This window comes from Salmo trutta, chromosome 6 (genome assembly GCF_901001165.1).
Source record: "Salmo trutta chromosome 6, fSalTru1.1, whole genome shotgun sequence".
NCBI classification, from domain to species: Eukaryota; Metazoa; Chordata; class Actinopteri; order Salmoniformes; family Salmonidae; genus Salmo; species Salmo trutta.
The window spans coordinates 7,246,196-7,271,533 of NC_042962.1; the positions used below are offsets into that span (position 1 = coordinate 7,246,196).

The 25,338-nt window shown below is 46.1% G+C and overlaps 1 protein-coding gene across 5 annotated transcripts in view; it reads left to right on the top strand.

Annotated features, from left to right (window-relative positions):
- The window catches only part of LOC115195355 (netrin-G1-like), a 209,789-nt gene that overhangs the window by 87,686 nt on the left and 96,765 nt on the right, over nucleotides 1-25,338 (top strand). For all 5 annotated transcript variants that reach the window (XM_029755139.1, XM_029755138.1, XM_029755140.1 and 2 more), the window contains exon 3: nucleotides 7,722-8,365. In XM_029755139.1, the coding sequence (XP_029610999.1) occupies nucleotides 7,722-8,365 (644 nt within the window). The remainder of the gene's footprint in view (nucleotides 1-7,721; nucleotides 8,366-25,338) is intronic.

Sequence of the window (25,338 nt, forward strand, 5' to 3'; positions counted from 1 at the left end):
TCCTCTCACGCTCTGTCAGGTTGTATGGGGAGGGTTGCTGCACAGCTACTTTCAGGTCTCTCCACAGATGTTCCATCAGGTCCGGGTTCTGGCTGGGCCAATCAAGGACATTCAGAGACTTGTCCCGAAGCAACTCCTGGTTTCTCTTGGCTGTATGCTTAGGGTCGTTGTCCTGTTGGTAGGTGAACCTTCATCCCAGTCTGAGGTCCTGAGCGCTCTGGAGCAGGTTTTCATCAAGGATATGTCTGTACTTTGCTTCGTTCATCTTTCCCTCGATCCTGACTAGTCTCCTTGTCCCTGCCGGCGAAAAAAATCCCCACAGCATGATGCTGCCACCAACATGCTTCACCGTAGGGATGGTGCCAGGTTTCCTCGAGACTTGACGCTTGGCATTCAGTCCGAAGAGTTCAATCTTGTTTCATCAGATCAAAGGATCTTGTTTCTCATGGTCTGATAGTCTTTAGGTTCCTTTTGGCAAACTCCAAGTGGGCTGTCATGTGCCTTTTACTGAGGAGGGGCTTCCGTCTGGCAACTTTACCATAAAGGCCTGATTGGTGGAGTGCTGCAGAGATGGTTGTCCTTCTGGAAGGTTCTCCTGTCTCCACAGAGGAACTCTAGAGCTCTGTCAGAGTGACCATCGGGTTCTTGGTCACCTCCCTGACCAAGGCCCTTCTCCCCCGATTGCTCAGTTTGGCAGGCGGCCAGCTCTAGGAAGTCTTGGTGGTTCCAAATTTCTTCCATTTAAGAATGATGGAGACCACTGTGTTCTTGGGGACCTTCAATGCTGCAGAAATGTTTTGGTACCCTTCCCCAGATGTATGCCTCGACACAATCCTGTCTCGGAGCTCTACGGACAATTCCTTTGGCCTCATGGCTTGGTTTTTGCTCTGACATGCACTGTCAACTGTGGGACCTTATATAGACAGGTTTGTGCTTTACAAATCATGTCCAATTAATTGAATTTACCACAGGTGGCCTCCAAGTTGTAGAAACATTTCAAGGATGATGAATGGAAACAGGATGCACCTGAGCTCAATTTCAAGTCTCATAGGAAAGGGTCTGAAAACCTATGTGAATAAGGTATTTCTGTTTTAATTTTTAACAATTTGGCAATCATTTCAAAAACCTGTTGTCACTTTGTCATTGTGGGGTAATGTGTATATAGTCAAGTTATTACCATGTAACCCTGCATATCGACTTGGTACTGGTACCCTGTGTATATAGCCAAGTTATTACCTCGTACCCCTGCACATTGACTCAGTACTGGTACCCTGTGTATGTAGTCAGGTTATCATTGACTCAGTAGTGGTACCCTGTATTTATATTGTAGTTATCATTGACTCAGTACTGGTACCCAGTGTATATAGCCTAGTTATCATTGACTTAGTACTGGTACCCTGTGTATATAGCCTAGTTATCATTGACTCAGTACTGGTACCCTGTGTATATAGCCTAGTTATCATTGACTCAGTACTGGTACCCTGTGTATATAGCCTAGTTATTGTTACTCAGTACTGGTACCCAGTGTATATAGCCTAGTTATCATTGACTCAGTACTGGTACCCTGTGTATATAGCCTAGTTATCATTGACTCCGTACTGGTACCCTGTGTATATATTGTATTTATCATTGACTCAGTACTGGTACCCTGTGTATATAGCCTAGTTATCATTGACTCAGTACTGGTACCCTGTGAATATAGCCTAGTTATCATTGACTCAGTACTGGTACCCTGTGTATATAGCCTAGTTATCATTGACTCAGTACTGGTACCCTGTGTATATAGCCTAGTTATCATTGACTCAGTACTGGTACCCTGTGAACATAGCCTAGTTATCATTGACTCAGTACTGGTACCCTGTGTATATAGCCTAGTTATCATTGACTCAGTACTGGTACCCTGTGTATATAGCCTAGTTATCATTGACTCAGTACTGGTACCCTGTGTATATAGCCTAGTTATCATTGACTCAGTACTGGTACCCTGTGTATATAGCCTAGTTATCATTGACTCAGTACTGGTACCCTGTGTATATAGCCTAGTTATCATTGACTCAGTACTGGTACCCTGTGTATATAGCCAGGTTATCGTTATTCATTTTGGATTTATTCCTTATCTTACTATTTTTCCATTATTTTCTTTCTCTCTGCATTGTTAGGAAGGGCCTGTCAGTAAGCATTTCACTGTTAGTTTACACCTGTTGTTTGCTAAACATGTGACAAATACAATTTGATTTATTGATTGAGTAGCTAATTAACGGCACTCTTGAATTCACCTCAACCGCAGAAACCTGAGTGTACCACTTCTTTTAAATTATCCAGTCCATTTTGCCCTGAGGGCATCCAGGGGATGGTATTCCACAATTCCTTTACAGTCCTTCTCTAATCCAATAATGAGCCCTCTTCCATTCCTGTCTGTGGACACAGCGCAGCATATGGCAGGTGATGGCACCCCTAACCTCCTTACTGTGTTACCCATTTAAACCCCAAGTGAAACATTTCCGCTGCCAGCCTTTCCTCTCACTGCTCACTGCTCACTCCCCAGGTTCCAGTTTTCCAGCGCTCAGAGATTGCCTTGACAGGATGTTAATGTGACTCTGGGCCAGTTAAAAGGCTAAATGCCCGTTTCATCATCTCCTTGAAGGACAAGAAAAAATGGCTTATTAAGAGGAACACTCTTTCTCTCCTTTTCCTTTTCCTTTTTCATTTTCTCTCTCTCTCTCTCTCTGTCTCTCCCTCACTTCTTTTCTCTTCCTCTCTCTCTCTCTTCCTTTCTTTTCCTCTCTCTCCCTTTCTCTCTGTCCCTCTCTTTCTTTACCTCTGGCCTTCTGCTTTATTTTTCTGTCCTACATCACACAGAGAGAGTGCTCCTTTGTATTCCTGTCGCCCTAGCCACGGAACCACAGACACTGACATCTCCTACCTAATCATGTGGCGGATTATCTTGTCCTCATAGATTGTAGGAGCGTCTCTGTTGAAAGGTCCTTTCTGAAGTACCATAGCCCCAGGGATGGGGAACATTGTGGTGTAATGACTTGTGGTAAACCTTTCAAATGTTTTGAGGCGTATGGTTTCGTGTTGATGAATCTGAGGCAGTACATAGGTCTGAAACCTTCACAGCAGCTGCCTGTTCACCTGCCTCTGTGTGAGTGTGAGAGAGTGTGTGAGCGATAGCTACGGTACCGCTGCTACTACTGCTTTAGCTACTGTTGCGACTACTGCTATAGCTACGGCTGCAGCTACTGCTACCACTGCTATAGCTACTGCTATAGCTACGGCTGCAGCTACGGCTACCACTGCTATAGCTACTGCTATAGCTACTGCAATAGCTACGGCTACCGCTGCTACTACTGCTATAGCTATTGCTGCTACTACTGCTATAGCTACGGCTGCTACTACTGCTATAGCTACTGCTATAGCTACGGCTACCACTGCTATAGCTACGCTACCTCTGCTATAGCTACTACTATAGCTACGGCTACCACTGCTATAGCTACGGCTACTACAGCTATAGCCACTGCTGCTGCTTCTGCTATAGCTACGGCTACCGCTGCAACTACTGCTATAGCTACTGCTGCGACTACTGCTATAGCTACTGCTGCGACTACTGCTATAGCTACTGCTGCTACTACTGCTATAGCTACTGCTGCAGCTACTGCTATAGCTACTGCTGTGACTACTGCAATAGCTACTGCTGCGACTACTGCTATAGCTACTGCTGCGACTACTGCTATAGCTACTGCTGTGACTACTGATATAGCTACTGCTGCTACTACTGCTATAGCTACTGCTGCGACTACTGCTATAGCTACTGCTGCAGCTACTGCTATTGCTACTGCTGCAACTACTGCTATAGCTACTGCTGTGACTACTGCTATATCTACTGCTGCTACTACTGCTATAGCTACTGCTGCGACTACTGCTATAGCTACTGCTGCAGCTACGGCTACCACTGCTATAGCTACTGCCGCTACTACTGCTATAGCTACTGCTGCGACTACTGCTATAGCTACTGCTGCTAGTACTGCTATAGCTACTGCTGTGACTACTGCAATAGCTACTGCTGCTACTACTGCTAAAGCTACTGCTGTGACTACTGCTATAGCTACTGCTGCGACTACTGCTATAGCTACTGCTGCAGCTACCACTGCTATAGCTACTGCTGCTACTACTGCTATAGCTACTGCTGCAGCTACGGCTACCACTGCTATAGCTACTGCTGCTGCTTCTGCTACAGCTACTGCTGCGACTACTGCTATAGCTACTGCTGCAGCTACACCTACCACTGCTGTAGCTACTGCTGCTACTACTGCTATAGCTACTGCTGTGACTACTGCTATAACTACTGCTGCGACTATTGCTATAGCTACTGCTGCTACTACTGCTATAGCTACAGCTGCGACTTCTGCTATAGCTACTGCTGCTACTACTGCTATAGCTACTGCTGCGACTATTGCTATAGCTACTGCTGCTACTACTGCTATAGCTACTGCTGCGACTGCTGCTATAGCTACTGCTGCTACTACTGTTATTGCTTCTGCTGCGACTACTGCTATAGCTACTGCTGTGACTACTGATATAGCTACTGCTGCTACTACTGCTATAGCTACTGCTGCAACTACTGCTATAGCTACTGCTGCGACTACTGCTATAGCTACGGCTGCAGCTACGGCTACCACTGCTATAGCTACTGCTATAGCTACTGCGATAGCTACGGCTACCGCTGCTACTACTGCTATAGCTACGGCTACCACTGCTATAGCTACTGCGATAGCTACAGCTACCACTGCTACTACTGCTATAGCTACTGCGATAGCTACGGCTACCGCTGCTACTACTGCTATAGTTACTGCTGCTACTACTGCTATAGCTACGGCTGCTACTACTGCTATAGCTACTGCTGCTACTACTGCTATAGCTACTGCTGCAACTACTGCTATAGCTACTGCTGCGACTACTGATATAGCTACTGCTGCAGCTACGGCTACCACTGCTATAGCAACGCTACCTCTGCTATAGCTACTACTATAGCTACGGCTACCACTGCTCTAGCTATGGCTACTACAGCTATAGCTACTGCTGCTGCTTTTGCTATAGCTATGGCTACCGCTGCAACTACTGCTATAGCTACTGCTGCGACTACTGCTATAGCTACTGCTGCGACTACTGCTATAGCTACTGCTGCAGCTACTGCTATAGCTACTGCTGCTACTACTGCTATAGCTACTGCTGCGACTACTGCTATAGCTACTGCTGCAGCTACGGCTACCACTGCTATAGCTACTGCTGCTGCTTCTGCTACAGCTAGTTCTGCAACTACTGCTATAGCTACTGCTGCAGCTACGGCTACCACCTCTATAGCTACTGCTGCTGCTTCTGCTATAGCTACTGCTGCGACTACTGCTATAGCTACTGCTGCGACTACTGCTATAGCTACTGCTGCGACTACTGCTATAGCTACTGCTGCGACTACTGCTATAGCTACTGCTGCTACTACTGCTATAGCTACTGCTGCGACTACTGCTATAGCTACTGCTGCAGCTACTGCTATAGCTACTGCTGCAACTACTGCTATAGCTACTGCTGCAACTACTGCTATAGCTACTGCTGCAGCTACGGCTACCACTGCTATAGCTACTGCTGCTGCTTCTGCTACAGCTACTGCTGTGACTACTGCTATAGCTACTGCTGCGACTACTGCTATAGCTACTGCTGCTACTACAGCTACCACTGCTGTAGCTACTGCTGCTACTACTGCTATCGCTACCGCTGCGACTACTGCTATAGATACTGCTGCAGCTATGGCTACCACTGCTATAGCTACTGCTGCTGCTTCTGCTATAGCTACTGCTGCGACTACTGCTATAGCTACTGCTGTGACTACTTCTATAGCTACTGCTGCTACTACTGCTATAGCTACTGCTCTGACTACTTCTATAGCTACTGCTGCTACTACTGCTATAGCTACTGCTGCGATTACTGCTATAGCTACTGCTGCTACTACTGCTATAGCTACTGCTCTGGTATTTTTTTCATCCCTCAATGTCAGAATTGACAAAAGACACATGTCATTGAGTTATCCAGACATGAAATTCAGATGGAGCCAGGCAGGTAGCCTAGAGGTTAGATGGTTGGGCCAGTAACTGAAAGGTTGCTGGATTGAATCCCCGAGCTGACAAGGTAAAAATTTGTCGTTCTGCCCCTGATCAAGACAGTTAACCACTGTTCCCCAGGCGCTGAAGACGTGTATTTTGATTTTGGCAGCCCCCCGCACCTCTCTGATTCAGAGGTGTTGGGTTAAATGCGGAAGACACATTTCAGTTGAATGCATTCAGTTGTACAACTGACTAGGTATCCCCCTTTTCCTTTGTGCAAAAAAAATGACTGTGGAAAGACAGTGGTTTATTCTCCCCTTGTTAGACTGACCTTCACTTTATACTTGCTACTAACGAGCACATTAGGCACAAGGTATTCCTGACTATTCTCTATCCACCCCTCAGGACTTTACTGTTGTTTATAATGGCGTGAGCAATAGAGCAAAGATGTAGAGATAAGTATTTAATAAATGATATAGTGAATATGATATAAGATACAAATGCTAGACCCTGTCTGACGTTGGTTCTTGAGTGTGGCTATAAGAAGACGTAAGTCGTAGGTGGAGGGGGACTTATCTGAAGAGGTAGGGTGTAAATTGGAGGTGGCCTTCTCTGAAGAGGTAGGGTGTAAGTCAGAGGTGGACTTCTCTGAAGAGGTAGGGTGTAAGTCAGAGGTGGAGGTGGACTTCTCTGAAGAGATAGGGTGTAAATTGGAGGTGGCCTTCTCTGAAGAGGTAGGGTGTAAGTCAGAGGTGGACTTCTCTGAAGAGGTAGGGTGTAAGTCAGAGGTGGAGGTGGACTTCTCTGAAGAGGTAGGGTGTAAGTCAGAGGTGGAGGTGGACTTCTCTGAAGAGATAGGGTGTAAATTGGAGGTGGCCTTCTCTGAAGAGGTAGGGTGTAAGTCAGAGGTGGACTTCTCTGAAGAGGTAGGGTGTAAGTCAGAGGTGGAGGTGGACTTCTCTGAAGAGGTAGGGTGTAAGTCAGAGGTGGACTTCTCTGAAGAGGTAGGGTGTAAGTCAGAGGTGGAGGTGGACTTCTCTGAAGAGGTAGGGTGTAAGTCAGAGGTGGACTTCTCTGAAGAAATAGGGTGTAAGTTGGAGGTGGACTTCTCTGAAGAAATAGGGTGTAAGTTGGAGGTGGACTTCTCTGAAGAAATATGGTGTAAGTCAGAGGTGAACTTCTCTGAAGAGGTTGGGTGTAAGTCGGAGATGGAGGGGGGACTTCTCTGAAGAGGTGGGGTGCAAGTCAGAGGTGGACTTCTCTGAAGAGGTGGGGTGTAAGTCGGAGATGGAGGGGGGACTTCTCTGAAACATCCCCATAAAAAATGAATCTGTCTCTAGGTGTTTTCTAATGGACTAGCCACTCACCCAGCACCACAGCTAGAACCCTGGACCCCACAAGCACATCAATTACTATTACACAATTATCTGTGTCATAGTCGTACTAGGCATCTGTGCTGTTAGCTGCAGGGAGTATATCCTTACATGTATATTTTTTAAACCTACGCTTGGCTACATAAAGGACTCAAGGCTCATAAAAAGGAGCTTTTGGTACCTGTGTTATTGTTTACCGTTAAGATTCCTAAATTTCTGCCTTTCTCTTTCTCTATTATTTGATGTCTTGTAGGAGAATCCTTACATGTGTAACAACGAATGTGACGCCCAAAACGAGGACCTGGCCCACCCTCCGGAGCTCATGTTCGATTTCGAGGGTCGGAACCCCACAACCTTCTGGCAGTCCAGTTCCTGGAAGAAATACCCCAAGGCCCTCCTGGTCAACATCACACTGTCCTGGAAAAAAACCATTGAGTTGACCGATGACATCGTGGTTACCTTCGAGTCCGGACGCCCGGAACAGATGGTTTTGGAGAAGTCGCTGGACTACGGTAAGACCTGGCAACCTTACCAGTTCTACGCCACAGACTGTCTAGACGCCTTCACCATGGAGCACAAGACTGTCCAGGACTTGACCCAGCACACCCTTCTAGACATCATCTGTACCGAGGAATACTCCAGGGGCTACGTGTGGAAGAACGCTAAAACCGTCCGCTTCGAGATCAAGGACCGTTTCGCACTGTTCGCCGGGCCACACCTCCACAACATGGCATCCCTCTACGGTCAGCTAGACACTACCAAGAACCTGAGGGACTTCTTCACCATTACAGACCTGAGGGTCCGGCTCCTCCGACCGGCCACCGGGGCCACCATGGTGGATGAGAACAACCTGTCCAGATACTTCTACGCCATCTCTGATATCAAGGTGCAGGGCAGGTAAGGCTCGGACTATGTGCACTTGTGTATATTACATGACTGTTTTTTTTTTCATGTTCATTTTAGAAAAGCGAACTCCTGCACATACGATGTTCCATCTGCACGTTGTTATGGCGTCCACGATGTTCCCTCTGCATGTTGTTATGGCGACCACGATGTTCCCTCTGCACGTTGTTATGGTGTCCACGATGTTCCCTCTGCGTATTGTTATGGTGTCCACGATGTTCCCTCTGCATATTGTTATGGTGTCCACGATGTTCCCTCTGCGTATTGTTATGGTGTCCACGATTTTCCTCTGCACGTTGTTATGGCGACCACGATGTTCCATCTGCACGTTGTTATGGCGACCACGATGTTCCCTCTGCACGTTGTTATGGCGTCCACAATGTTCCCTCTGCACGTTGTTATGGCGTCCACGATGTTCCCTCTGCACGTTGTTATGGCGTCCACGATGTTCCCTCTGCACGTTGTTATGGCGTCCACGATGTTCCCTCTGCACGTTGTTATGGCGACCACGATGTTCCCTCTGCACGTTGTTATGGCATCCACGATGTTCCATCTGCATGTTGTTATGGCGTCCACGATGTTCCATCTGCACGTTGTTATGGCGTCCACGATGTTCCCTCTGCACGTTGTTATGGCGTCCACGATGTTCCATCTGCACGTTGTTATGGCGACCACGATGTTCCCTCTGCACGTTGTTATGGCGTCCACGATGTTCCCTCTGCACGTTGTTATGGTGTCCGCGATGTTCCCTCTGCACGTTGTTATGGCGTCCACGATGTTCCCTCTGCACGTTGTTATGGCGTCCACGATGTTCCCTCTGCACGTTGTTATGGTGTCCACGATGTTCCCTCTGCATATTGTTATGGTATCCACAATGTTCCCTCTGCATATTGTTATGGTGTCCACGTTTCCGTCAGAGACCAAGTAGGTAAGCTCTCACAATGTGCTTTGATGAAGGCAACATTTTTAGTCTTTTTCAACAAAATAGATGAATACTTTGCTATTCTAAGTATACACGGTACAAAGCAGACGATTGCTCTGACTATGCGTTGCAAGTTACCTTGGCTAGTTCTTTCACAATGAGGTTCCAATGTATGGAGCCTTTTTCTCCCACAGATTTGAATTAGTTTTCAGTCAGAGGTTGACTGAGTTTACGTGTGCTTTATAATTTATTATTGTTATTGTGTGTGTCTTTGGTCTTTGGTATGTGGCTACAGTTTGTTTTATTATTTATTCTGGACAGAATAATTGATAGAGCAGGATAGTTCAGGATTCAGTTTGACTGAAATGAAATATACATAGTCACGTACATAACACATAGTTAATGTCTCACCACTGTTATACATGCCCAAAAGATATTGGACATGTAATGTAAATTCTGATCGTTTATGTCAGCTACTGTAGGAGCTGACACGCTAGGCTGATAGAAATTAATTGGATTTGTAATATGAATCACCAAACTGAAAAAGATTTGTACTCACGGCAAAACATGGCCTTGCAATCAATCAGCATCACTACAATTCACCTCTTTAGAATATCTACAGCTGCTTTAGGGAGAATCACATTTAGTTATTTCTGCTTTGAGCCAAGAATATGCCAGCCTAAAGGCTTCCTTTCCTAACCAATTCCTTTGACAACTTTTGATAGTGGAACAGCTTTTCAGGAAATACAATTTCTACTAACTGCCCCAGTACTGAACACATTTACAGCACCCTGCTTCTACTAACTGCCCCAGTACTGAACACATTTACAGCACCCTGTTTCTACTAACTGCCCCAGTACTGAACACATTTACAGTACCCTGTTTCTTCTAACTGCCCCAGTACTGAACACATTTACAGTACCCTGTTTCTACTAACTGCCCCAGTACTGAACACATTTACAGCACCCTGTTTCTACTAACTGCCCCAGTACTGAACACATTTACAGCACCCTGTTTCTACTAACTGCCCCAGTACTGAACACATTTACAGTACCCTGTTTCTTCTAACTGCCCCAGTACTGAACACATTTACAGTACCCTGTTTCTACTAACTGCCCCAGTACTGAACACATTTACAGTACCCTGTTTCTTCTAACTGCCCCAGTACTGAACACATTTACTGCACCCTGTTTCTACTAACTGCCCCAGTACTGAACACATTTACAGTACCCTGTTTCTACTAACTGCCCCAGTACTGAACACATTTACAGTACCCTGTTTCTACTAACTGCCCCAGTACTGAACACATTTACAGTACCCTGTTTCTACTAACTGCCCCAGTACTGAACACATTTACAGCACCCTGCTTCTACTAACTGCCCCAGTACTGAACACATTTACAGCACCCTGCTTCTACTAACTGCCCCAGTACTGAACACATTTACTGCACCCTGCTTCTACTACCTGCCCCAGTACTGAACACATTTACAGCACCCTGCTTCTACTAACTGCCCCAGTACTGAAAACACATTTACAGCACCCTGCTTCTACTAACTGCCCCAGTACTGAACACATTTACTGCACCCTGCTTCTACTAACTGCCCCAGTACTGAACACATTTACAGCACCCTGCTTCTACTAACTGCCCCAGTACTGAACACATTTACAGCACCCTGTTTCTACTAACTGCCCCAGTACTAAACACATTTACAGCACCCTGCTTCTACTAACTGAAATACTAAAGAGATGCGCCGTACATGTTGGCTGCATCCCCAATGGTACCCTATTCCCTTTGTATTGCACTACTTTTGATGAGGGCCCATAGGATGAATAATGTGCCATTTGGGATGAATCCCCCATCCTCCAGTTAGTACTAGTCTACCTTTAATGATCTTTAAGTGTTCTACAGCCGTCAGCTTCCTTAATTAGCAAAGATCCTCTCTCAGCTTTCTAGCTAAAACACTATTTTAATTTGTTGAGCAGCAACTGGCTCAGCTGTTTATTAGCTGATGGAAGGTAGATCAGAGGTAGAAGCATCGAAACACATCGGGTCACCACATTTGTTCTAATTAGTGTTTAATGTCTCCGGAGAGACATACAACAACATAAACACAACATGATATTACCCTGTTAGCTAGTAGTTACAGAGATACAACAACATAAACACAACATGATATTACCCTGTTAGCTAGTAGTTACAGAGATACAACATAAACACAACATGATTTTACCCTGTTAGCTAGTAGTTACAGAGATACAACATAAACACAACATGATATTACCCTGTTAGCTAGTAGTTACAGACATACAACAACGTAAACACAACATGATATTACCCTGTTAGCTAGTAGTTACAGAGATACAACAACGTAAACACAACATGATATTACCCTGTTAGCTAGTAGTTACAGAGATACAACAACATAAACACAACATGATATTACCCTGTTAGCTAGTAGTTACAGAGATACAACAACATAAACACAACATGATATTACCCTGTTAGCTAGTAGTTACAGACATACAACAACATAAACACAACATGATATTACCCTGTTAGCTAGTAGTTACAGAGATACAACAACATAAACACAACATGATATTACCCTGTTAGCTAGTAGTTACAGAGATACAACAACATAAACACAACATGATTTTACCCTGTTAGCTAGTAGTTACAGAGATACAACAACGTAAACACAACATGATATTACCCTGTTAGCTAGTAGTTACAGAGATACAACATAAACACAACATGATTTTACCCTGTTAGCTAGTAGTTACAGAGATACAACATAAACACAACATGATTTTACCCTGTTAGCTAGTAGTTACAGAGATACAACATAAACACAACATGATTTTACCCTGTTAGCTGTAGTTACAGAGATACAACAACATAAACACAACATGATATTACCCTGTTAGCTAGTAGTTACAGAGATACAACAACATAAACACAACATGATATTACCCTGTTAGCTAGTAGTTACAGAGATACAACATAAACACAACATGATTTTACCCTGTTAGCTAGTAGTTACAGAGATACAACAACATAAACACAACATGATATTACCCTGTTAGCTAGTAGTTACAGAGATACAACATAAACACAACATGATATTACCCTGTTAGCTAGTAGTTACAGAGATACAACAACATAAACACAACATGATTTTACCCTGTTAGCTAGTAGTTACAGAGATACAACAACGTAAACACAACATGATTTTACCCTGTTAGCTAGTAGTTACAGAGATACAACAACATAAACACAACATGATTTTACCCTGTTAGCTAGTAGTTACAGAGATACAACAACATAAACACAACATGATTTTACCCTGTTAGCTAGTAGTTACAGAGATACAACAACGTAAACACAACATGATTTTACCCTGTTAGCTAGTAGTTACAGAGATACAACAACGTAAACACAACATGATATTACCCTGTTAGCTAGTAGTTACAGAGATACAACATAAACACAACATGATTTTACCCTGTTAGCTAGTAGTTACAGAGATACAACAACGTAAACACAACATGATATTACCCTGTTAGCTAGTAGTTACAGAGATACAACATAAACACAACATGATTTTACCCTGTTAGCTAGTAGTTACAGAGATACAACAACATAAACACAACATGATATTACCCTGTTAGCTAGTAGTTACAGAGATACAACAACATAAACACAACATGATTTTACCCTGTTAGCTAGTAGTTACAGAGATACAACAACGTAAACACAACATGATTTTACCCTGTTAGCTAGTAGTTACAGAGATACAACATAAACACAACACGATATAGACAACAGAGAGATAGACAATGTTTCCCCGCGTTTTGATGCAGTTAAACGAGTCAAAGTGTAACTGTTTTCCACTGTGATTTCTAATTTAACTTCCCTATATATGGTTAAAGGGGAAGGGGAAATGAATGCTTAATTGTTCTTGTTTTACTCTTCATGCATGATGGATCACAGAGCAGTATGCAGAGCAGAGGAACTGAAGCCTCAAGGCTGGGATTTTTGGATATTGGAGTGGGTCCCTCGTTGTTTATACCTTTAAAGTATGTGAATAATGGCTCCTATAGTGATTCTCATTGGTCTATTACCGAGAAATGTAAAGTATTTAAACCAGTTTATCCAAAAGCAGTTCATGGTGGATTCAGGAACAGACAGCAGGATTCACTGTTACTCCCTCTGGAGTGGATTTGTGGGACATATAGCCTAGCCGTGTGCTGTAAGGGAGTGTGACATTGAATGCCTTACACAGAAATATAATTTCTGCCTCTCTTTTGTGTGGGATGACCAGGGACGATATTGAACAAAATAATCAAAGGGAAATTAACAATGCACAATAGTTGGGGAACAAAGGTATGTTCTGCTGCATTCTATAAAATTAAGGATGATATTATAAGAAAGGTTCTCTCCTAACGTTGTAAATGTTGACGAGAAGGATACATCCTTGTGGGACTGGTGATTGTGAGTTACCACGCGGCTGGATAATTTGGGGAAGCAGTGAGTGATGTGGGGCTGTGAGGAAATTTTCCCCCTCTGTGTTCCAAGAGGTAACAAACACAGAGTTCAGTTTTAATGAGATACTCTGCACAGAAAGGTTTTACACTGCCCTCCCACTCCCATGGCGAATCACTGCTTAGCCCTTTCCAAGACAAATAAGCTCCTTAACCCCCCAGAATACAATTCCACAGGACATATTGGGAGCAATTGGGCAGGGCCAGGGAGGTGGGATCCATCCAGCATCATTCACTGGGATGGACTTCTCCAGCCGCTAGGATAAGACAGGAGAGACTTGAAAGATCCCAGTCTTCTCCAGCACACTGAGGGACAAAGGATTAGAGCCTTAGCAATATTACAAGCTGCCCAAAGTTGGTCAGGGCAAGAAAGAGAAAGAGAGGATGAGACCGAGAGGACAAAGAAGACAAAGTTTGTCAAACTAGACGCCTAGTCAATGCATAGTAACAGTAGACACCTAGTCAATGCATACTAAAAGTAGACGCCTAGTCAATGCATAGTAACAGTAGAGGCCTAGTCAATGCATAGTAACAGTAGACACCTAGTCAATGCATACTAACAGTAGAGGCCTAGTCAATGCATAGTAACAGTAGACACCTAGTCAATGCATACTAACAGTAGAGGCCTAGTCAATGCATACTAACAGTAGAGGCCTAGTCAATGCATTGTAACAGTAGAGGCCTAGTCAATGCATAGTAACAGTAGACACCTAGTCAATGCATTGTAACAGTAGAGGCCTAGTCAATGCATAGTAACAGTAGAGGCCTAGTCAATGCATACTAACAGTAGAGGCCTAGTCAATGCATACTAACAGTAGAGGCCTAGTCAATGCATTGTAACAGTAGAGGCCTAGTCAATGCATAGTAACAGTAGAGGCCTAGTCAATGCATAGTAAAAGTTGTTTTGTGGAAACAACATTCGTTATTCATGCCTGGTTTTCAATTCTGTCATTGAGGGATGAAAAATATACCATCCAACCTCCAGTTCGAAGTCAAGGCTATCATGCCAGAGAGAAAGAGAGAGAGAAGGAGGGAGAGAGAGCAAAGGAAGACAGAGAGCATAACATCTCTCTCCCTATATCTCCCTCTCTCTCTCTCTCTCTCTCTCTCTCTCTCTCTCTCTCTCTCTCTCTCTCTCTCTCTCTCTCTCTCGCTCATCTAACACTCTAATGGCCCTCGATCCCTCCCCTGAATTATACATGAACACACACCACCATCAGAAGGAACAATTCCAGGTTGAACCATTTTGGTTCCAGGTTGAACCATTTTGGGCTCAATGTAGAACCCTCAGTAGAAACGGTTCTACTTGGAACCAAAAGGGTTCTACCTGGAACCAACAAGTGTTCTTTAAAAGGGTGACAGCCGAAGAACCCTTTTAGTTTCTAGATATTACTTCTGAGTGTGACCGTAGCTAGTGCTTACAGGACAGGATAGACACAGAAGGCTGGCTCCCTTAAACAACAGTTTTTTGGAGAAATGGATGTCAACATCTGATTCCACAATTGAGTTTCCCCGCTGTCAGTGAAATGAAGAATTTGGAAGCGCCCAACGAACACAACTTTAACCTGCTATTTTGCAACTTTTCTCTAACCAACATCTAAAAAAGTCAGATGAAAAAATAAATACAAGTTTGTTTCACCAATTTGTCTTCCAGCCCTTGGGAGTTGCAATTCAATTTCCTACCCAGACATCTGCTGCAAGGCAGTGTGGGAAGGAAGGTAAAGACCTACAGTAGTAGATTCATAACCATTATGCTGTGGTAGACAGCTAGTCAGTTCAATGGGAGAAATGTATTATAACTTTTTCTGTCTGTCCGAGTATCATTGAATGCATTAAAGAGGCTGTGTGTATGCGCATGATCGTGTGACTGACTGAGTGTCTGACTGACTGACTGACTGACTGACTGACTGACTGAGTGAGTGTGAGTAAGCCAAATGTTTTCCTAACCCTGTCCTGTCTATTGCACACTGAACTCCTCTATCTCTGAAACAGCACATTGCTGAGCCGTTTGCCTCTAAGGGACGAAGGGACAGACCTCCTTGACTTATAAACTGTATATGTTATTTCAGGGCTTGCAGTACCTTGTCCCAAGGCTATTACGTACAGCGCAAATAAGCTTGGCACATCAAGGATTCAAAGTTGTCCTTAGTGACCATAAAATTCTATGGGAGTGACCTACTGAGTAAACCATTTGTCATAATTACATTTTAGCGAATCACGCGACTGCAAGGCGTGGCTCTATGCTTGTGGTGTGCTTGGGTATGGGGAGGGAAAGGTGTGGGAGATGATTGGTTGGTAATTATGTTAGCACAGCTGAAAACTGTTGTTCTGATTAAAGAAGCAATACAACTGGCCTTCTTTAGACTAGTTGAGTATCTGGAGCATCAGCATTTGTGGGTTCGATTACAGGCTCAAAATGTCCAGAAACATTTAACTTTCTTCTGAAACTCATCAGTCTATTCTTGTTCTGAGAAATGAAGGCTTTTCCATTCGAGAAATTGCCAAAAAACTAAAGATCTCCTACAACGATATGTGCTATTCCCTTCACAGAACAGCGCAAACTGGATCTAACCAGAATAGAAAGAGGAGTGGGAGGCCCCAGTGCACAACTGAGCAAGAGGACGAGTACATTAGAGCGTCTAGTTTGAGAAACAGACGCCTCACAAGTCCTCATCTGGCAGCTTCATTAAATAGTACCCGCAAAACACCAGCCTCAACGTCAACAGTGAAGAGGCAACTCCGGGATGCTGGCCTTCTAGGCAGAGTTCCTCTGTCCAGTGTCTGTGTTCTTTTGCCCATCTTAATCTTTTCTTTTTATTGGCCAGTCTGTGATATGGCTTTTTCTTTGCATCTCTACCTAGAAGGCCAGCATTCCAGAGTGTTCTCTTCACTGTTGACGTTGAGTCTGGTGTTTTGCGGATACTATTTAATGAAGCTGCCAATTGAGGACTTGTGAGGCGTCTGTTTATCAAACTAGACACTCTAATGTTCTTGTTCTCTTGCTCAGTTGTGCACCGGGGCCTCCCACTCCTCTGTCTATTTGGGTTAGAGCCAGTTTGCGCTGTTCTGTGAAGTGAGTAGTACACAGCGTTGTACGAGATATTCAGATCTTTATTTCCATACCACTATTATAGTAATAGGCCTGTAGTTTGAATACAGCTGTTGGACCCGTGGATGAGCAGTTCAGTTAGCTCTATTCTATCTCCAAAGAGGAAGCAGCCCAGCTATTCCACCTCTCCAGAAGAAGCAGCCCAACTATTCCACCTCTCCAGAGGAAGCAGCCCAACTCTTCCACCTCTCCAGAGAAAGCAGCCAGAGGAAGTAGCCCAGCTATTCCACCTCTCCAGAGGAAGCAGCCCAACTATTCCACCTCTCCAGAGGAAGCAGCCCAGCTATTCCACCTCTCCAGAGAAAGCAGCCAGAGGAAGTAGCCCAGCTATTCCACCTCTCCAGAGGAATCAGCCCAACTATTCCACCTCTCCAGAGGAAGCAGCCCAGCTATTCCACCTCTCCAGAGGAAGCAGCCCAACTATTCCACCTCTCCAGAGGAAGCAGCCCAGCTATTCCACCTCTCCAGAGGAAGCAGCCCAACTATTCCACCTCTCCAGAGGAAGCAGCCCAGCTATTCCACCTCTCCAGAGAAAGCAGCCAGAGGAAGTAGCCCAGCTAGTCCACCTCTCCAGAAGAAGCAGCCCAACTATTCCACCTCTCCAGAGGAAGCAGCCCAACTATTCCACCTCTCCAGAGGAAGCAGCCCAACTCTTCCACCTATCCAGAGGAAGCAGCCCAACTCTTCCACCTCTCTAGAGGAAGCAGCCCAGCTATTCCACCTCTCCAGAGGAAGCAGCCCAACTCTTCCACCTCTCCAGAGGAAGCAGCCCAATAATTCCACCTCTCTAGAGGAAGCAGCCCAGCTATTCCACCTCTCCAGAGGAAGCAGCCCAACTCTTCCATCTCTCCAGAGGAAGCAGCCCAACTCTTCCACCTCTCCAGAGAAAGCAGCCCAACTATTCCACCTCTCTAGAGGAAGCAGCCCAGCTATTCCACCTCTCCAGAGGAAGCAGCCCAACTCTTCCACCTCTCCAGAGGAAGCAGCCCAACTATTCCACCTCTCTAGAGGAAGCAGCCCAGCTATTCCACCTCTCCAGAGGAAGCAGCCCAACTCTTCCACCTCTCCAGAGGAAGCAGCCCAGCTATTCCAGCTCTCCAGAGGAAGCAGTCCAGCCAGCGATGAAGAAGTCAATCCGTTTTTTTTCTCCTCTCCTTCTCTGCTTGAGTTGCTCCTAGGGCTGCCCATGGTGGACAGATAATCAATTTGTGCTAATTTCATGTTTCTCCCTGTCCACTTCCTCTGCTGAATAAGTAATTCCACATCTCTTCTCCTCAGTTCTCTCCCAATTTCTCTCTCTCTCTCTCTTGCACTCTCTCTCCTCTCTCCTCAGTTTCTCTGTCTCTCTCTCCTCAGTTTCTCTGTCTCTCTCTCTCTCTCTCCTCAGTTTCTCTGTCTCTCTCTCCTCAGTTTCTCTGTCTCTCTCTCCTCAGTTTCTCTGTCTCTCTCTCCTCAGTTTCTCTGTCTCTCTCTCCTCAGTTTCTCTGTCTCTCTCTCTCTCTCTCCTCAGTTTCTTTGTCTCTTTCTCTTTCTCCTCAGTTTCTCTCTCTCTCTATCTCTTCACCTTGTGCTGTAGTCTGCGTTTCAGCTTTTTAGCATCAGCAGTTTTTATTAGTCGTTGTATTCTGAAGACAACTAGCCTACAGAATGTGTTATCAGTTACCCATTACTCCATATAGCAATCAATAGTCCATCTGGGGATACACTTTCATGGTTATACTATAATCATGGCTGTGATTTGATTTATGGATGATGGGTTATGTTTACTAAAAATGGGCTAAGTTGGAGTTGGCGTGTGTGTGTGTGTGTGTGTCCTAGTGTGGTGTATTGGCGGTGTATTGGTGTATCTTGTTATATCATAGATGTCCTCTATTTAGTGCTGACAATTAGTGGGCAATGCATATCCTGTCTGTGTCTGAGGTGACTCATCAAGGAGGATTGTGGGTAAGGCCTGGGGATGATGCGTAATCACATACCCAATTGGTTCTGTCACCTCATTTATCATCCCGTCATCTCCTTATCCACAAACACTATTTCCATACGTCAGCTTGGTGTAGGAAACAATTTTATATGTACAAATATACACTTAACCTAGAGGCTGTGCAAGGTGTTGCTGTAACGCAACCCCTCTTCGGGGAGGAAGATAAATTAAAGGGACTGTGAGAGGAAGAGAGGGACTGGGAGAGGAAGAGAGGGACTGGGAGAGGAGAGGAAGAGAGGGACTGGGAGAGGAGAGGAAGAGAGGGACTGGGAGAGGCAGAGAGGGACTGGGAGAGGAAGAGAGGGACTGGGAGAGGAAGAGAGGGACTGGGAGAGGAAGAGAGGGACTGGGAGAGGAAGAGAGGGACTGGGAGAGGAAGAGAGGGACTGGGAGAGGCAGAGAGGGACTGGGAGAGGAAGAGAGGGACTGGGAGAGGCAGAGAGGGACTGGGAGAGGAAGAGAGGGACTGGGAGAGGAAGAGAGGGACTGGGAGAGGAAGAGAGGGACTGGGAGAGGCAGAGAGGGACTGGGAGAGGAAGAGAGGGACTGGGAGAGGAGAGGAAGAGAGGGACTGGGAGAGGCAGAGAGGGGACTGGGAGAGGAAGAGAGGGACTGGGAGAGGAAGAGAGGGGACCTGGGAGAGGAAGAGAGGGACTGGGAGAGGCAGAGAGGGACTGGGAGAGGAAGAGAGGGACTGGGAGAGGAAGAGAGGGACTGGGAGAGGAAGAGAGGGACTGGGAGAGGCAGAGAGGGGACTGGGAGAGGAAGAGAGGACTGGAGAGGAAGAGAGGGACTGGGAGAGGAAGAGAGGGACTGGGTAGAGGAAGAGAGGGACTGGGAGAGGAAGAGGAGTGACGGGAGAGGAGGGAGAGAGGGACTGGGAGAGGCAGAGAGGGGACTGGGAGAGGCAGAGAGGGGACTGGGAGAGGAAGAGAGGGACTGGGAGAGGAAGAGAGGGACTGGGAGAGGCAGAGAGGGACTGGGAGAGGAAGAGAGGGACTGGGAGAGGAAGAGAGGGACTGGGAGAGGGAAGAGAGGGACTGGGAGAGGAAGAGAGGGACTGGGAGAGGAAGAGAGGGACTGGGAGAGAAGAGAGGGACTGGGAGAGGAAGAGAGGGACTGTGAGAGGAGTGGAATTTAGCTTTCCTGTTAGATCTCATTCCATGTCCTAAATCACCAGTCTACACACAGAAACACACACACATACACACACACACACACACACACACACCCGCGCGCACACGCATGTGCGGCTCACCAGCAAAATGCTCCTGCTCACTTCAGAGTATATTTAAAAGATTTTTAGGGGGGAAGATGTGTGTATTTGTGTAGAAACAGGGGTGAAACATTTATATATATATTTTTTTACACTTCATGTCATTCAGCAGACACTCTTACCCAGAGCGACTTACAGTAGTAAGTGCATTTGAATTTATTTTACTTTCTACCTCTCTCTGGGGTCGGCCTTCTGCTGCCTAGATTAATATCATACTCTTTGATTGATAGTGCTCAACCATCTCTCTCTCTTTTCACCCTCTCTACAGTATCTCTCTCTCATCTTTACCTCTCTCTCTCTGAGTTTCCACCTCATTTTGTGGGCAGTGTGCGCATAGCCTGTCTTCTCTTGAGAGCCAGGTCTGCCTACGGCGGCCTTTCTCAAATGCAAGGCTATGAGAAAAGCTGCCGTAGGCAGACCTGGCTCTCAAGAGAAGACAGGATATGTGCACACTGCCCTCTCTCAATTCAATTCAACTCTCTCTCTCTCTACCTCTTTCTTTCTCTCTCTCTCGCTCAACCAGTCAGTTTCTCAGGCCTGTGAGCCACAAATCTCAGCTGGCCACATCCACCTCGTCTTCCTCCTCCCTCCACGCCCTCCTCCTCCCTCCACGTCTCCCTCCTCCCTCCACATCGTCCTCCCTCCACCTCGTCCTCATCCTCCATACACCTCGTCCTCCTCCTCCCTCCACCTCATCCTCCTCCCTCCACCTCATCCTCCTCCCTCCTCCTCCGTCCTCCTCCTCCCTCCACCCTCGTCCTCCTCCTCCTCCACCTCGTCCTCCTCCTCCCTCCTCCTCCGTCCTCCTCCTCCCTCCTCCTCCCTCCACCTCGTCCTCCTCCTCCCTCCTCCTCCCTCCTCCTCCTCCCTCCACCTCGTCCTCATCCTCCCTCCACGTCGGTCTCCTCCCTCCACCACCTCCTCCGTCCTCCTCCTCCCTCCACCTCCTCCTCCTCCCTCCACCTCGATCTCCTCCCTCCACCTCGTCCTCCTCCTCCCTCCACCTCGTCCTCCTCCTCCCTCCACCTCCGTCCTCCTCCTCCCTCCTCCTCCCTCCACCTCGTCCTCCTCCTCCCTCCTCCTCCGTCCTCCTCCTCCCTCCTCCTCCCTCCACCTCGTCCTCCTCCTCCCTCCTCCTCCGTCCTCCTCCTCCCTCCTCCTCCCTCCACCTCGTCCTCCTCCTCCCTCCACCTCGTCCTCCTCCTCCCTCCACCTCCTCTTCCTCCCTCCACCTCGTCCTCCTCCTCCCTCCACGTCGGTCTCCTCCCTCCACTTCATCCACCTCTTCTCTCCATCTGCATCAAAATTAACACAAATATGGACCTTGACTCCCCTCCTAATCCAGCGGGCTGATCTCACTGATGATTTCCCTCTGTGCTGCGTGGGCTTTGATCTTTCCCTGTGTCCCGCAGCGTCACTACTCCCTGCTTGGGTCCGCTAGGCTCTGGGCTCAACACAGACCTTTCACATTGAACCAGGGATTCTTAAATTTTTTCATCACTCTCTTTTTTTATACCTGGTACGTATTTAAGGTGAAGATTTAAAAGCTATCTGCGGTAGATACAAGTTGAGATGGATTAGAGAAAATGAGCATATGCAGAGTGTGAGGTGAATATGATGAGAGGCTGATAATCCGTTGTGCAAACACAGAGAGCATCTAAACATCTTCTGACCCTCTTTAATTTCTCTGTCTTGTCGGTTTGCCCGAGAGCCCTGGCTAGCAGAGGAGAAGTTGTACAATAAGCCTCTGATGGAACCAATAGACAAGCAGCATCACTTTCTGTGATGGAATCTGACAGATGGTTGCTCAGCCCTGTTACTTCCTGTCTGTTCTGTCTTCCAAGAAGGGGTTTATTATGAGGCCTCAACAAGTAGCAAACGGCTCCAACACCTCTTCCCTAACAATACATTCTGTCTGAGTGGTTGTTATACACTCACAAGACAGTTTATAAGGTACACCCATCTGGTACACCCCCCCCCCCCCCACCCCCCCCCCACCCTTACCTCCAGATAAGCCTGAATTCTTTGGGGCTTTTAACAAGATGACATTCCACAGGGATGTTGGTCCATGCTGATGCACCATGCAGTTGCTGCAGACGGTGGTACATTCATGCTGCGAAACAGACCGTTCCGTCTAATCCCAAAGATTTTCTATTGGGTGGAGGTCTGGGGACTGCGCAGGCCACTCAAGTAAACTGAACTCGCTGTCATTTTCCAGGTGATGTTTTTGCATTCCTCAATTGTCCAGTGTTGGTGCTGGCGTTCCCACTGATTCTTCTTGTTTTTAGCTGATAGGAGTGGAACCCGGTGTGGTCATCTGCTGCAATAGCCAATCCGTGACAAGCGTCGACGAGTTGTGCGTTCCAAGATGTCGTTCTGATGTTGTACTGCACCTTTATTTGTCTGTTTGTAGCCCGCCTGTTAGCTTGCCATTCTCCTTCGACCTCTCTCATCAACGTGTTGTTTTCACCCACAGTATATCCTCCATCCACCTTCTCTCTCTCTCTCTCTCTCTCTCTCTCTCTCTCTCTCTCTCTCTCTCTCTCTCTCTCTCTCTCTCTCTCTCTCTCTCTCTCTCTCTATATACATACATACATACATACATACACACACACACACACACACACACACACAATAACGGACTAGAAGAGCTTCCGCCAGTTTACTAATAACAACACACCACATTACCCCAGTCACCATTATTATCTCACATAGACATTGCTTTTCAAAATCCAGATCTGCTTACGTACGATACGTATGTATCTGGGGGGAAAGACTTTAATAGTGTAGCTGCCATCCACATCTCCAGCTCTCTAATCAATCACTTGCTGTGGGTGTCGTTGGGACGCTGCCTGGAGTCGGTCTGTCTGTGTACTGGCTGTGGGCGTCATTGGGGCGTCGCCTGGCGTCTGTCTGTCTGTGTACTGGCTGTGGGCGTCGTTGGGGCGTCGCCTGGTGTCTGTCTGTCTGTGTACTGGCTGTGGGCGTCGTTGGGCCACCTCCCTGGCGTCTGTCTGTCTGTGTACTGGCTGTGGGCGTCATTGAGGCGTCGCCTGGTGTCTGTCTGTCTGTGTCCTGGCTATGGGCTTCATTGGGCATCTATCTGGCATCTCGTTGTGACCTGGCTGTGGGCTTCGTTGAGCAGCTATCTGGCATCTGCGTCTGTCTGTGTCCTGGCTGTGGGCGTCGTTGGGTAGCTATCTGGCGTCTGTCTGTGTCCTGGCTGTGGGTGTCGTTGGGCAGCTATCTGGCATCTGCGTCTGTCTGTGTCCTGGCTGTGGGCTTTATTGGGCAGCTATATGGCGTCTGTGTCTGTCTGTGTCCTGGCTGTGTGTAGAGTTGTTGTTATTTACCGCCGTTGAGTCACGGTAATCTCTTCTCATCAAAACAGTATCTTGCTTTTAAAACTCACCTCACTGTGATTTATCAATTTGAAGAATTTCAGCAACAGGTTGAAACTGAGTGGAAAAAAAATTGTTGTTGTGGATGTTGTTTCAAAGTCTAACACAACAACATGGACAGCACTTAAAAGGGTGATGTATTCATTCAAAACACCCCTAGGCATATTAGAGCTGATTCACAGGCCTATATATTAGAGCTGATTCACAGGCCTATATATTAGAGCCTATTCATATGCCTATATATTAGACCTTATTAATATGTCTATATATGAGCCCAAGCCCCAAAAACAAAGCTAATAATCTAAGGTGGCTTCCTCTTTTTATCTCCTTCTCTTATAGCAGCAGCTGGCTCAAAACAAAGCAGAATGCCTTGTCCTTAACTACACACACACACACAACTAATATCAACATCATCATGCATGATTGAGGGTTAACCAGAAATTGACATTGCATTGGCCTATGTAGTATATGAGCATATGAGCCCCAAAAAATAACAGTATTAAAATTATGATTGTGCTGTTATACAATACATAGCCTACCGCGATGCTGTTAGCCTACAATGAATGTTGTATTTGATTTAGCCTAATATTTTAGGTTAAATTAATAATTAATAGACTGACACATTACCTTCAGCTACAAAATATTTCACCACCATGCGTTTCCATCTCCTTCTCTTTCTCCTTCATTCCTTTCTCGAGTGTGCAGAGGGAGGGCTGTCAAAAGTTTAATGAAATATGTTTCGTTGTGAAAACATGGTACTATCGATGTTCCCAAAAAGATTTCACTTGGTTTCCCAAATGAAACACTGGGTAGATGCAGGAACAGGGTCGGAGAGCCCATGGCATATAGAGTACTTAATAGATGCAGGAACAGGGTCGGAGAGCCCATGGCATACAGAGTACTTAATAGATGCAGGAACAGGGTCGGAGAGCCCATGGCATACAGAGTACTTAATAGATGCAGGAACAGGGTCGGAGAGCCCATGGCATACAGAGTACTTAATAGATGCAGGAATAGGGTTGGACAGCCCATGGCATACAGAGTGTGGCAGAATATCAGCTGTGGCTGCATGCTCAGTCTTTGTCTTTGATGCATGGAGTGAAATGACCAGTGGAGCCTACCCGGCATGATTGAAAAAACTAACCTTCGGGAAAGCGGACTCCATTCACTACTCAATTATGTACGGATGTCATGTCTTTTTACCCCATCCTGTGTTCCTGCCCATTTGATAATGGGCCATTCTTAATCAAAATAATGTTACATAATAGTAAAGACAAGATTACATTGAGAACAGTGAAGGCTCCTCAGAGGAGGAAGGAGATGACCATCCTCCTCAGTGACCTATCATTTTGAGAGGAAACTATACTAAATATATTCACATCACCAAATAATGAATTAAAACACACTGTTTTGCAATGAAGGTCTACAGTAGCCTCAACTGCACTCTACAGGGTAGCACCATGGTGTAGCGGGAGGACAGCTAGCTTCTGTCCTCCTCTGGGTACATTGACTTCAATACAAAACCTAGGAGGCTCTTGGTTCTCACCCCCTTCCATAGACTTGCACAGTTATTATGACAACTTCCAGAGGTCATCCTCCAACCTATCAGAGCTCTTGCAGCATGAACTGACATGTTGTCCACCCAATGAATTTAGTACTGAAAGCATATGCTACAGCTAGCTAGCACTGCAGTGCATAAAATGTGGTGAGTAGTTGATTCAAAAAGAAATACA